Here is a 10,605-nt window from a genome sequence, read left to right as displayed (position 1 = left end):
GGTTTGTGCCCGTGGACTCATGGGAAGCAACAGCTACCCCCAAACTTACTCACGTTTTTAAGTGTTTGCGGAATTTTGTTTACGTTCCGCTGCTGTGTGACGCAAACGCGCGAGACAAACTGCAGAAAGTGATGTTTGTATATGGAAATGTGTTAACCGGAACAAACGCACGTCACGCATCTGAGATGGTGTGTGTTTTAATTGGATGGTTGTTTTGAAGGTCACTAAACTCCATGTGATTAAGCAGACGTTTAATGAAGTTAAGGGTCAAACAAACCCTGTAATGTTCGATCTTCGACCTATTCAAGCCTTCGTTTGATTGATTTTTATTTCTCTTTGGAGCCAGTTCATCGCATTTAGACATTCCAGTTATCGTGTTACTTCACGGTCCCTGCTGCCACTGAAATGTGTTCAAGTACAAAAGGTGCGCTGCGAGAAGTTTCCACATGCCCAAATGTTTTACAACCCTGGCACCGCGCTTTAATGGGCGCAGTGGAAAAGCAGTTTAACCTCAGTGAGAGCAGCACAGGAATATATTTTCTGCTTCTTTCACACAGTAGATTCATCTGATACATCACTATCTGAGGAATAATAATAATAATAACAAAGTGAGTGATTGAAAATAAAACTTGACATTCCTTTATTGAGCAATATTCATTCAATAGTCCTTCAAATCTGACATCTGTAAATAGAAAACTGTATTTCTGTCCACATGTTCACTTTCAGGATGCAAGTCTTGTAAATAAATAAATAACACTTTTATCTTCCAAAACATAGGGGCATCTGCAAATGGAGGCTTGTCTGAAGCACACCACAGAGAACATGTTGTACCTCGACTCCTACATGTAAAAGTTTCCCTCTCCTTCATAATTGAACATGGCATGCGAAATATAGATGTATATATATTTTGCAAAGCAGCTGCAGTACCATAGTTGTTGATTCTTGATGGAACATGAGGGAACATCACAGGAGGTTTAATTGTAAACAACACAAACATACACATCAGTCTGTTTTCATAAAAATATTTCTACAAAACTATTCAGCAACTCTCGTAGCGTTAAATCATTTTAGTGTCGCATCACAGATGGCAGCTAGAGTCTGTCTGACCTCCGTTTTTTAAGGACAAACCAGGACATACAATTAAGGTGGAAATATAAAGGCTTTGAAGTCAAACCTGTCAATTCAAATGATTCTCTGCTCTGCAAAGTCGAACTCCGGCTAATTTACAATAAGCATCGCTATCGATTCATTTCAGCAACATTTCAGCAAACAGAACCAAAATTTACCCACAGCTGGTTTCACACTCATGACTGTGTGTTGGTCAGTGAAAGAGGACGTCACACTGCACACTGACACTGAACACTACACTTTAACCATGCATAGATAGTCTTGTAGAAGTCATGTTTTGGCAGAAGATTTGGCACAAAAGTCAGATCATTTCCACAGAGCATTTGATTCACAAACAACTCCAGTAGGTGAAGTGTTGACTGACATGGAGACCGAGCTAAAAAACAAGTGAAAAATAAGATTCTTTTGATTTTCTACTGACAGCCTGTTTGGATTTAATGCAATTATTTCATATTATCTAAAAAAAAAAAAAAGTTTTTCTGAATCAATATCAAGGGATGAAAAAAATGGATCCAGTTCTTAATCCTCTCAGTCGTGCTGTCAACTGCTACAAGGCTCGAGAAGTATTTGGCTCCATAATCTGTTTGTCTTTGAATCAAATGCTCAACTGACACTTTAAACAGGGTGGTGTGTGTGTGTGTGTGTGTGTGTGTGTGTGTGTGTGTGCGTGTGTGCGTGTGTGTGTGTGTGTGTGTGTGTGTGTGTGTCGTGGCTGCACTGTTGCCAAGAAATAAGACAGAAGACAGTGAGTTCATGACGGCTGAGTGTCTCAGGAACAGAGCGGTCCTCTGTCGTGTCTCTGGTGTCCGTGAGCAGCAGCAGCAGCAGCAGCAGCAGCAGCAGGAGGGTTAAAGTGGCAGCGTTTGCTCTGTCTGGAAGGTGAATGTAGTGCTGACAGAAAAGTGCTGCAGTGCCTCCAGTCTTCATCGGTCTCCAGCTCCTCTTCCTCAGCGCTCAGGTCTCAAAGTACTTGTAGATCTGAGAGACGTACTGCATGACGCTCTGCCAGTCCGGCCTGTCGGTCTTCATCAGCTCCTCCATGTCCTGTTAGGAGCAGAGAGATGGAGGGGGGGGGGTTCAACAGTTTGATCATCACAAACAGCACCCCCATCAGGCCAATGCAAAGCTGCACCAACAGTGTCTGATGATTAATAGTTAATGCATTTTGTGATGTGAGATCATAAACGGAGAGCAGTATTATTATGACCACATTTAATAGAAGCATCTGCCAACTGCCATGAATATACGTAAATGGGAATGTTACAGATCTTTTAGAGAAGTTACAGCTTCCCCATTAGACAAATGAGTGTTTAAACACTGAATGCAGAACAAATGCAACATCCGCAGAAAAGAAGAAGACGGACAGAACATACAGTCACATAATTCATCACTGACTGAACCACATTAACGCTCAGTTTCTCTCACTGGCTTTGGCACAACTGTCAAATACGCCTTGTGTTTATTATTAGAGACGGACAGTAAATGACAAATTGACATTTTGTTTTTCATCTATAAATAGTTCCTTATTCACACGCCTGTTCTTTCACTTGTTATCTTCTGTTCTACATCACTGTTAGAGCGTTTATTCAGTCAGGCATGGAGGATGTTTGACTTTATTATTGAGCTCAGTGAGAAATCGCATATTTCCTGTCACACTGACACAGTCCCACAGACGTCTGACTGACTCAGTTTAAACATGGCTATTTTGGTTTAGGACACAGTAGTACTGAGGCTTGTGCAGGACAAATGAAGTGATACAGAAAATGTGCCTAAGTTACTGTGAGACTCCTGATCAGCTGTGTGACGCTGCAGTCAGCCACTCGCAGACCAATCCTGTCCCACAGCGATGAGTCAGACAGTGAAGTGGACTTTCACATGACTCCGGCATCACAGAAGCCTCAGTCACCTCCTTAACGAGAGGAGGATCCACGGCTCTGTGGGTTTTGTTTAAGCAGCAGATAGAGAACTGAAAACACTGCATGCAAGTTCATGAGTAGAGAACAGAGGGATCCAGTTACAGTCTTTTATTTATTTACTGCGTTTTTAAGTCACTGACATGGGAACTAGTTTGCCACATCCAATCTTGTAACCACAAGCATGTAATGGAGAATTAATAAGACTAAGAATTGTGAACTTTGATCTCACTAAATCACTTCCCTGCTGAGATCCAGCTGGCTCCTCCAGAAATAGAAGAAACAAGCTGTTTGACTGATTTGTGGACTTTCAAAGTCGTCTCAGACCGGTTTAGAAAGAATAAAAACCCAACTGCATTCATCGGTTTTATCGTGTTCCTGGAATCATGAAGCCAGAAGTGCAGAGAGTAACGAGGCGAGATGCCCAGCACAGATGTCAAACAGCGAGGAAAGGTCATGTTAGTTTAACCTGAGCACTGAGTCAGATCCGTCTGTACAGCAGAATAAAAGTCTGAGTAGAAAAACCTCAACTGGCTGCAGCAGATTATTCCTCTACATCAGCCTCTTCCTGTCTGTTCTTCCTGATGTGCGTGAGGGACTCACTTTCCCTGGTCAGCATTAAACTGTTTAGTGTACACACTCTTACCGCCAGTGATATGGGTATTTAAATGCAGGGAAGCTTATAAACATAAAGGGCCGTGTGCAGATGTGTTTTTATGAACAACAGTTTCTGACATCGACGACCTGAAGGCAGCGAAGTGACACGTTTAAATACGACAAATGAGGCAGGATCAGTTTTATGCCAAAATACAATGATTTCATTTCTGACTCAAAGAAGGACTTTAAAAGGTTCTTTTTTCACATGACGGGTTTTTGAATTTCTGTTTGTGTCTGTGTTTTCTCGATGGGTTGAGGGCCTGACATCCTGCTCATGCCACGCAGTCACTGTCACTAAGATCTGATCGAACCGCACACACACAGTCCTGTGGAAGATTACAGTTTCTGAGGGTTATTTAAGCTTTTAATAAATGTAATGAACTGTTTCTGTTTGGCTGTTACTTATTTAGTCATTAATATTTATTGTTATAGAGACTTGACTCATTGGAAACCAAATCCAATAAACGGAAAATCCAGCCCAAATCTTGAAAGAAAGCTGAGTCACTTTCTTGCTTAAGGTTAAGAAAAGATAAGCACCTCTCACACTCTCTGACACCAGAGACTACGTACTCTAGATTTGCTACGATAAACTTATTCAGCTGCTTTACAGGAAAAACATATGAAAGTGGCTTTGTTTACATCATGGCAAAACATGGAAGGAGTTTCTCGCAAAGTCTAAACACTTCAGTGGAGCAGCTGGATGTTAGTGTGAGGAGAGTAGCTAATGTTTTCACAAACTACCTAAACTAATCAAAGTCCAATTGCATCAGAAATATGAATTAGATTTGTTTTTATCTTGAAGTAAAGAGTCGTAGATTTCCACTGCACAGAGCCGACACGGGCTCGAGGCAAAGCAGAGATCCGGGGCTCAGTCACCGATATGACAGAGTTAAGCTCGAGACCGTGAGGAGGAGAAACGCTCCGATGAAATGGATGTGGGGCATCTCTCTTCTGAAGCTTCATCCTGACAGTTCAGCAAATCAAAGTGTACTGTTCCCAATTTGTCTAATCAAATGGGCCCTCTGTGTTATCTCTCTCTCTCTGTGTGTGTGTGTGTGTGTGTGTGTGACGTCTGTGGCAGCTAAACTCACCAGGGAGGGTTTGATGCCAATGCTCTCGGCGGCCTGGAAAGCCAGGGTCAGATTCCGGACCTGAAGAGAAAAACAGAGCAGTGGGTGCTGAGACACTGAACCTCGCTGCACGTCGTCCTGCAGCGCCACACAAGGAGGTTCAAACGGCGACGACAAGCCCACAAACACAATTATGAACCTTTGCAAACACACGACGGTCCAAAATGTCTGTAAGCCTTTGCTTGTTTGTGTAGCATTTCTGATGTATTATAATATCCCTGATGTTTATTTGATATGTATAAACTTATACTGGACCAAGTCCCTGCAATAACAGACCCGTCTGTGACTCTCGTCAACCTCCCATGAATGAAATCCCGGTAGATTTAACCTCGTTATGAAACTGTGGAATTTGGTGCAATCACTTTTCCACAGGAATGACGTGATGAATCACCAGGACAGTAACAAAGTACATTTACTTGAGTTCTGTACTTTAGTATATTTTTCCAGTACCTGTTCTTTCCTTGAGTTTTATCTTTTTGGAAACTTCTGGCTTTTACTCCACTACACTTAAAAAGACAAATATTGTGCTTTTGACTCAACTACATTTCTATGACGAACTCTTACTTTGAAGCAGTTTTTAGTCAGAGGAATAAATTTTATTTTATTTTGAAAAATATGATAGACCATACACCGTGTTCACCACAGAGGAAAAAACAATCACAAACTCCACTGTCAGCCATGTTTGAACCTGTCAGGGTCCTAACGTCCTGATGGAGACGTTAGATAAAGAGGAGGCAGAAGATTCTTCAAGTCCATGTTTGAATTTTTTTTGATAAAATAAAGATTCCTTTCGTTTTAAATGTTTGTTTTTAACACGACCAACATTCATCACTACCTATAAAAAACTTTAGATAGCACATCGAGGTATTAAATGTTTGTTAAATAGGTTCTACAGTCAGTCAGTCAGTCAGTCAGTCAGTCAGTCAGTCAGTCAGTCAGTCAGCAGGTTGTTTCAGAGTCATCAGGTTCTGTAAATGTGGAACAACACAACATAAAAAAAAATTACTTTTGAATACTTTAGAATTTTAAAATCAAATACTCCAGAACTTTAACTCAAGTAAAAATGTGGATCTGTCCTCGGACTCCAGTAAAGGAGCTGTGTGCTTCGTCGTCCTCCGTGAATCACAACACAAACTGTCCTCAGAGGTGAGCACTGAACTCATCAACACCGTCCCTCTCATCCTGAGGTTCAGTTTTTTCTGCCTGTTGAGTTGAGTGGTTGTGACACTCACGTCCACTCCGTCATATTAACTGCCTGGACTCGTCAGCCCAGCTGGAATAATGAATTAATAAATGATGAATTCTTAATGATCAGCTCTGTAGCTGAAAGAACAAAACTTCCCCTGTTTCACCTACAATCTATAAATCCACCTACGACATTGTTTTCTTAAAAACATGTATGATAAATGGTGAAGGAGGGCATTAATGGGATTACTGGAGGGACGGATTATACTGGGGAGAGGTTGAGTGTTTGGGCCTCGGGGAAAGTCACTCAGCAAGAGTTATTAAAGCCAACACACATCTATTGAATTATTCAGAGAGATGGGCCACGCAATGTCTCTGTCATCAGCTTAATGTCACACATTCACACCAACACGACCGTGTGCACACGCCTACATGACTCGTTTGTCACGTAGAATGTGTCAGGCCTGGTCAGAGCTGCTTTAATGCTGCAGCAGGGTGGAAACCCTGCGGTCCCCAGAGAGGAACCATATTGTTTGCAAAGTTACTGTGTATACCACCTGCAAGTCCACATTACAGAGCCGTCAACAGTGAGCCATAGCTGCTGCCCGGTGCTCAGTATGTACAGTATGACTACACAAACGCTATGTTCATAATTCATCGTCAGGCGGTGGTTTAATGCTGTATGGAGAATACGGCAGACCTATAAAATGTAAACTACTTCATAAAAGAAGTCTGTAACGTGCAGCTTAACGGTGGAAAAAATGACTCCTGGCAGAATGGTTTAAAAGCATTACAGCGGTTTTTATTTGCCTCTTGGCAAACATGCATCTTCAGACCTTCACTGTATAAGCAGACCATTTTCACAGTTTACAGGTTCACATTTTCCACAAACAACCTATTGTGGATTAATGTGTGGTATTTTCTGGAGACGCAGTTCTGCGAGTCTCAGCCTGGGACAGGACAACAGGAGGCTGAGCCTGCAGCTTGTTCACTCTGAATCAGAACACATTCATATCGTATCAGGCGAGCTCCACCAAGCTGCTGTGAACAATTCACCTCACTAAACAAATGCAACTGCCCTCTCTCCACTCAGGCTCGAGGTCCGAAAGATAAATATCCTGATGAAGTCAGTTTTTGTATTGACTCCACCTCTTACACATGAAAGGATTTCCTCAGTAAAGCCTTCAGTCAGAAAGTGTTGTCGTACCCTTTGAGGGACTCTGTGTCATCTACACTGAGCGGTACATGTGAGCCCCTCTGCGCTGGAACAAACTGACACCAAACCTCAGATTTGCTCATATATGGATGTATGCATGAGCTCGTCTGGGTCACGATGACTAGGTCCAAGTATGCAAGCGTGCTGGCAAGTGGATAAGGGGGTCAGAGGTGATGAGGAAAGAGTAAATTTAAGGGTCTGAGGAGAGAATCTGTGTGCAAGAAATATGAATAAATATAAATACACTGATTTCTGATCAGTTTAGTTTGCTTGATATGATTAACTGCTGGTGTGTGTGTGTGCGGGTGTGTGTGCGTGTGTGTGGGCGTGTGTGTGTGTGTGAGTGTGTGTGTGCGTGTGCAGTCTTCCTGCAGTTTTGTACCTTATCGTGACTGATGAGTTCCTGGTAAGGGATGTGGGCAGGAAGATATGTGTGCAAGAGGGCACAGAAAGCCAGGCCGTCGCTCCAACTGCTGCTGAAGTTTGTCACATCTATATTCTGTAGAGAGATGAAAGAGGAGGAGGCAAAAACAAAAAAATCATACAGGTTACAAACAAACCAAAGTCAATATCGCAACATGATAATGAGCTGAAAGTGCCCATAATTTGGGTGGAAGAGCTGATAGCCTCTTGACCACGTGAACAGGCTGTTAAAAAAAAGCCATTAAGTCATAGAACGGAAACAGAATGAACTTTAAAATTTAGCCTCATTATCTGCTGTTCTGGGTCTTTCAGAGTGCATTAACGCCCGGTCGTGTTTCCTTCTGAGGAAGAGAAGGATCTTGTTAGATCCCCTTTAAGCCTGCAATGTTCTCTCTGATCTCTCCTCTGTGTGCATAGCAGCACGTCCAGCCTGTTGTGCTTGTGTATGTGTGTGTGTGTGTGTGTGTCCCGCAGAGCATCGTCACCTCGTACACTGTATGCGACATATTCAAAGTCCGATAAGAGTAGAAAGCTCGGAGGAAAAACTTCCTCCAGGCCATTGTTTGGCGTTGCAGGCTCCCCGTTGGATAGATAAGTTTTTTCCGGTGTCTTCCTCTTTTGTCCCTCTCAGGAGCTTTGGGGATGGGGTTCACAGACAGAGAGACTGTCCTGAGTCATGGTATGTCTCTGTGAGGCCTCTATACGCCTCCCACACATATACCCATTCACACACTGAACCTGGGAGAGTCACTGTACTTTGATCCACATCCATCGAGTACAGGTGGAAATACTCAGAGCCCTGAAGGCAGACAACAACAACAACAACAAAGCTACAGCTTTAACACCTCACATCAAAAATATCAAGACACCAAACTGATTATAATTCATCCTCTGGGGATCATGAATGTCAAACAAAACAAAATTCATGTCCAACTATCACAGCTCACTCTGAGCTTCAGAGCCGCTCTTCAGAAACCTGTGGAAGACGACACAGAGGCTGCGTCCATCTTTATTTAGTTTCTGGGTCATTTCACGAAAAATCAAACATGTCAACTTCATGGTGGCTCTACAGGAAAAGATGTGGTTGGGTGAACGAGCTCAGTAAGACGTGTTTATGCCTGATCCCAGTGGCCACAGCTGACGGCAGAGTGAAAAGGAGGCGGGTGTGATATGTGTAAATACGGATATTTTCAGTCTCTCCCGGGCGATATTTATGGTGTTGCACTTGGTTTTTCACCAGTGACAGAAATAGTGTCAAGACTGAAAAAAAAAAAAGGAAAAAGAGAAGTTCAAACCCCGGCTCCTGTCTCACCGATCACGGTGCACAGCGTGTGGGCGATGTTGGGTTCATGGTGTCAGTAAGTTAGAGTCAGAGCCTCCACCCACCTCCCAATCCAACATCAGAAAGATGTGGGGGAGGCAAACGCTTCCAAAGGAGCGTACTGGCAGTTCCAATGGATCACCAAAGTCAGGAGAGTTTATCCTCAGGGCAACATGAATGTCTGTTTCATGGAAATCCATTCAGTAGTTGTTGAGATATGGACATTTCTATCCCTCCAGCCCCTATGGCTAAAAATGACATAATACACACGAGTCCATTACTGTCTGATTGTGCCGCAGTGTGCACATGGTGGAGTTCCTCGTCTGCTTAAAATGGCTTCTTCATTAATGCTGCGGATATTTAGGTGCAGACAGAGTTTCCTGTGGATGTGTGTGGTAAGACCCCAGCCGGGGTCAGAGTTCAGTCCGTCCACATGAGAATCGCTGCTGTGCTGTTTCTGTACCGCAAAAAGCAGACACATGTAAAAACACAACAAGCACAACATGTGCAGCTGTTTACGACTTTATAAAAAAGGAGAGTAAAGATAGTTTTTAAATTGTTTGGGATACAGCAGTGCATTAAATATCTTTGGGTACATCAGTGTGTCTGTACACACGGCATTAGCTCCAGTCAGATGCTAAAGATTGGACCTGCGGCCACGTGTTTGTTTGCTGTTGCTCTTCAATCCTCCCCCTGAGGACCACAGTCCTGCTGATTTTCATTCTATAAATCTAATCAGTGACTGATCCATACGTGTGACGCCAGGTGAATGTAATTAACTACCTGATAGGACAGAAAAACAGCCGAACTCTGGGTCCTGAGGACAAGAATTAAGAAACACAGCTTTAAGTCGCCGCAGTAAATGAATATCCCCGGAGCTCCACAGAACTGTTGACACGTTTGTTATTGCCTTCCCTCGTCTGCTTCGGCGTTACTGGTGTGGCCAGTTATCTCGTCTTATCATTAGATGTGGTTTCAAAGTGGGAGGCAGAGCAACCCCAGAGAGAAAGCCGCTGTCTCAAAAGTAACACGTTGGTTTGTTGTTACTGCCGGACTCCGTCGGTCTCCTGCTGACACAACCTGTGGTTGCCATGGTCACTACTGGTCACTGGTGTGAACATCTGACTTCAGCTATGTGTGATCCCCCAGTTATTCTTTTTTATTTCAACAGCACAGGGTCGAGAGACAGGAAATTGGGGGACGGAGAGAAGGGGAATGACACGCAGCAAAGAGTCCAACCCGGTCGCAGCCATGTAGCGGCGTGGCTCTACGGGGGTCAGGCCGTCCACCATTTTGGTTTGACATGAGATTTTGTTTACATACAGTAAATACCTCACTATCATCTCTCTCAATCTGAAACTGACGGGTCTGAATGTCCCTCACAGCAGAGGATTTCAAAGTGAGAGGCGGGTACAAAACTGTTTCGGGGGAGGTTCAGTGAACATAAGGAAGTTATTACCTTGGTTATCAGATGGAGATCAGGTAAATGAGCCTAAATGTGTGATGGTTCAGAGATGGTTCAGAGATACAGTACTTTTGAGGAGTTTTTCTCTTTTTCCCAGAGTCAGAAATTAATAAAAGACTCAGGACAGACCTCGTCTGAAGTTATGTCAAACAGCAGTATTAGGATAT

At 43.2% G+C, this 10,605-nt stretch overlaps 1 protein-coding gene across 1 annotated transcript in view; it reads right to left on the bottom strand.

Moving 5' to 3' along the window:
- Nucleotides 1-1,801: 1,801 nt before the first annotated feature.
- specc1 (sperm antigen with calponin homology and coiled-coil domains 1) overlaps nt 1,802-10,605 on the bottom strand; it is a 69,377-nt gene continuing 60,573 nt past the window's right edge. The window contains exons 13-15 of the mRNA XM_022745829.1: nt 7,612-7,728; nt 4,790-4,849; nt 1,802-2,172 (exon numbers count right to left, since the gene is read on the bottom strand). Of these exons, the coding sequence (XP_022601550.1) occupies nt 2,083-2,172; nt 4,790-4,849; nt 7,612-7,728 (267 nt within the window). The 3' untranslated portion in view covers nt 1,802-2,082. The remainder of the gene's footprint in view (nt 2,173-4,789; nt 4,850-7,611; nt 7,729-10,605) is intronic.

The sequence above is a fragment of the Seriola dumerili genome, unplaced genomic scaffold (assembly GCF_002260705.1).
Source record: "Seriola dumerili isolate Sdu_G_001 unplaced genomic scaffold, Sdu_1.0 BDQW01000091.1, whole genome shotgun sequence".
In the NCBI taxonomy this organism is placed as follows: Eukaryota; Metazoa; Chordata; class Actinopteri; order Carangiformes; family Carangidae; genus Seriola; species Seriola dumerili.
Note: the sequence above shows the minus strand (reverse complement) of the source record. Positions and strands in the feature narration are given on the sequence as shown.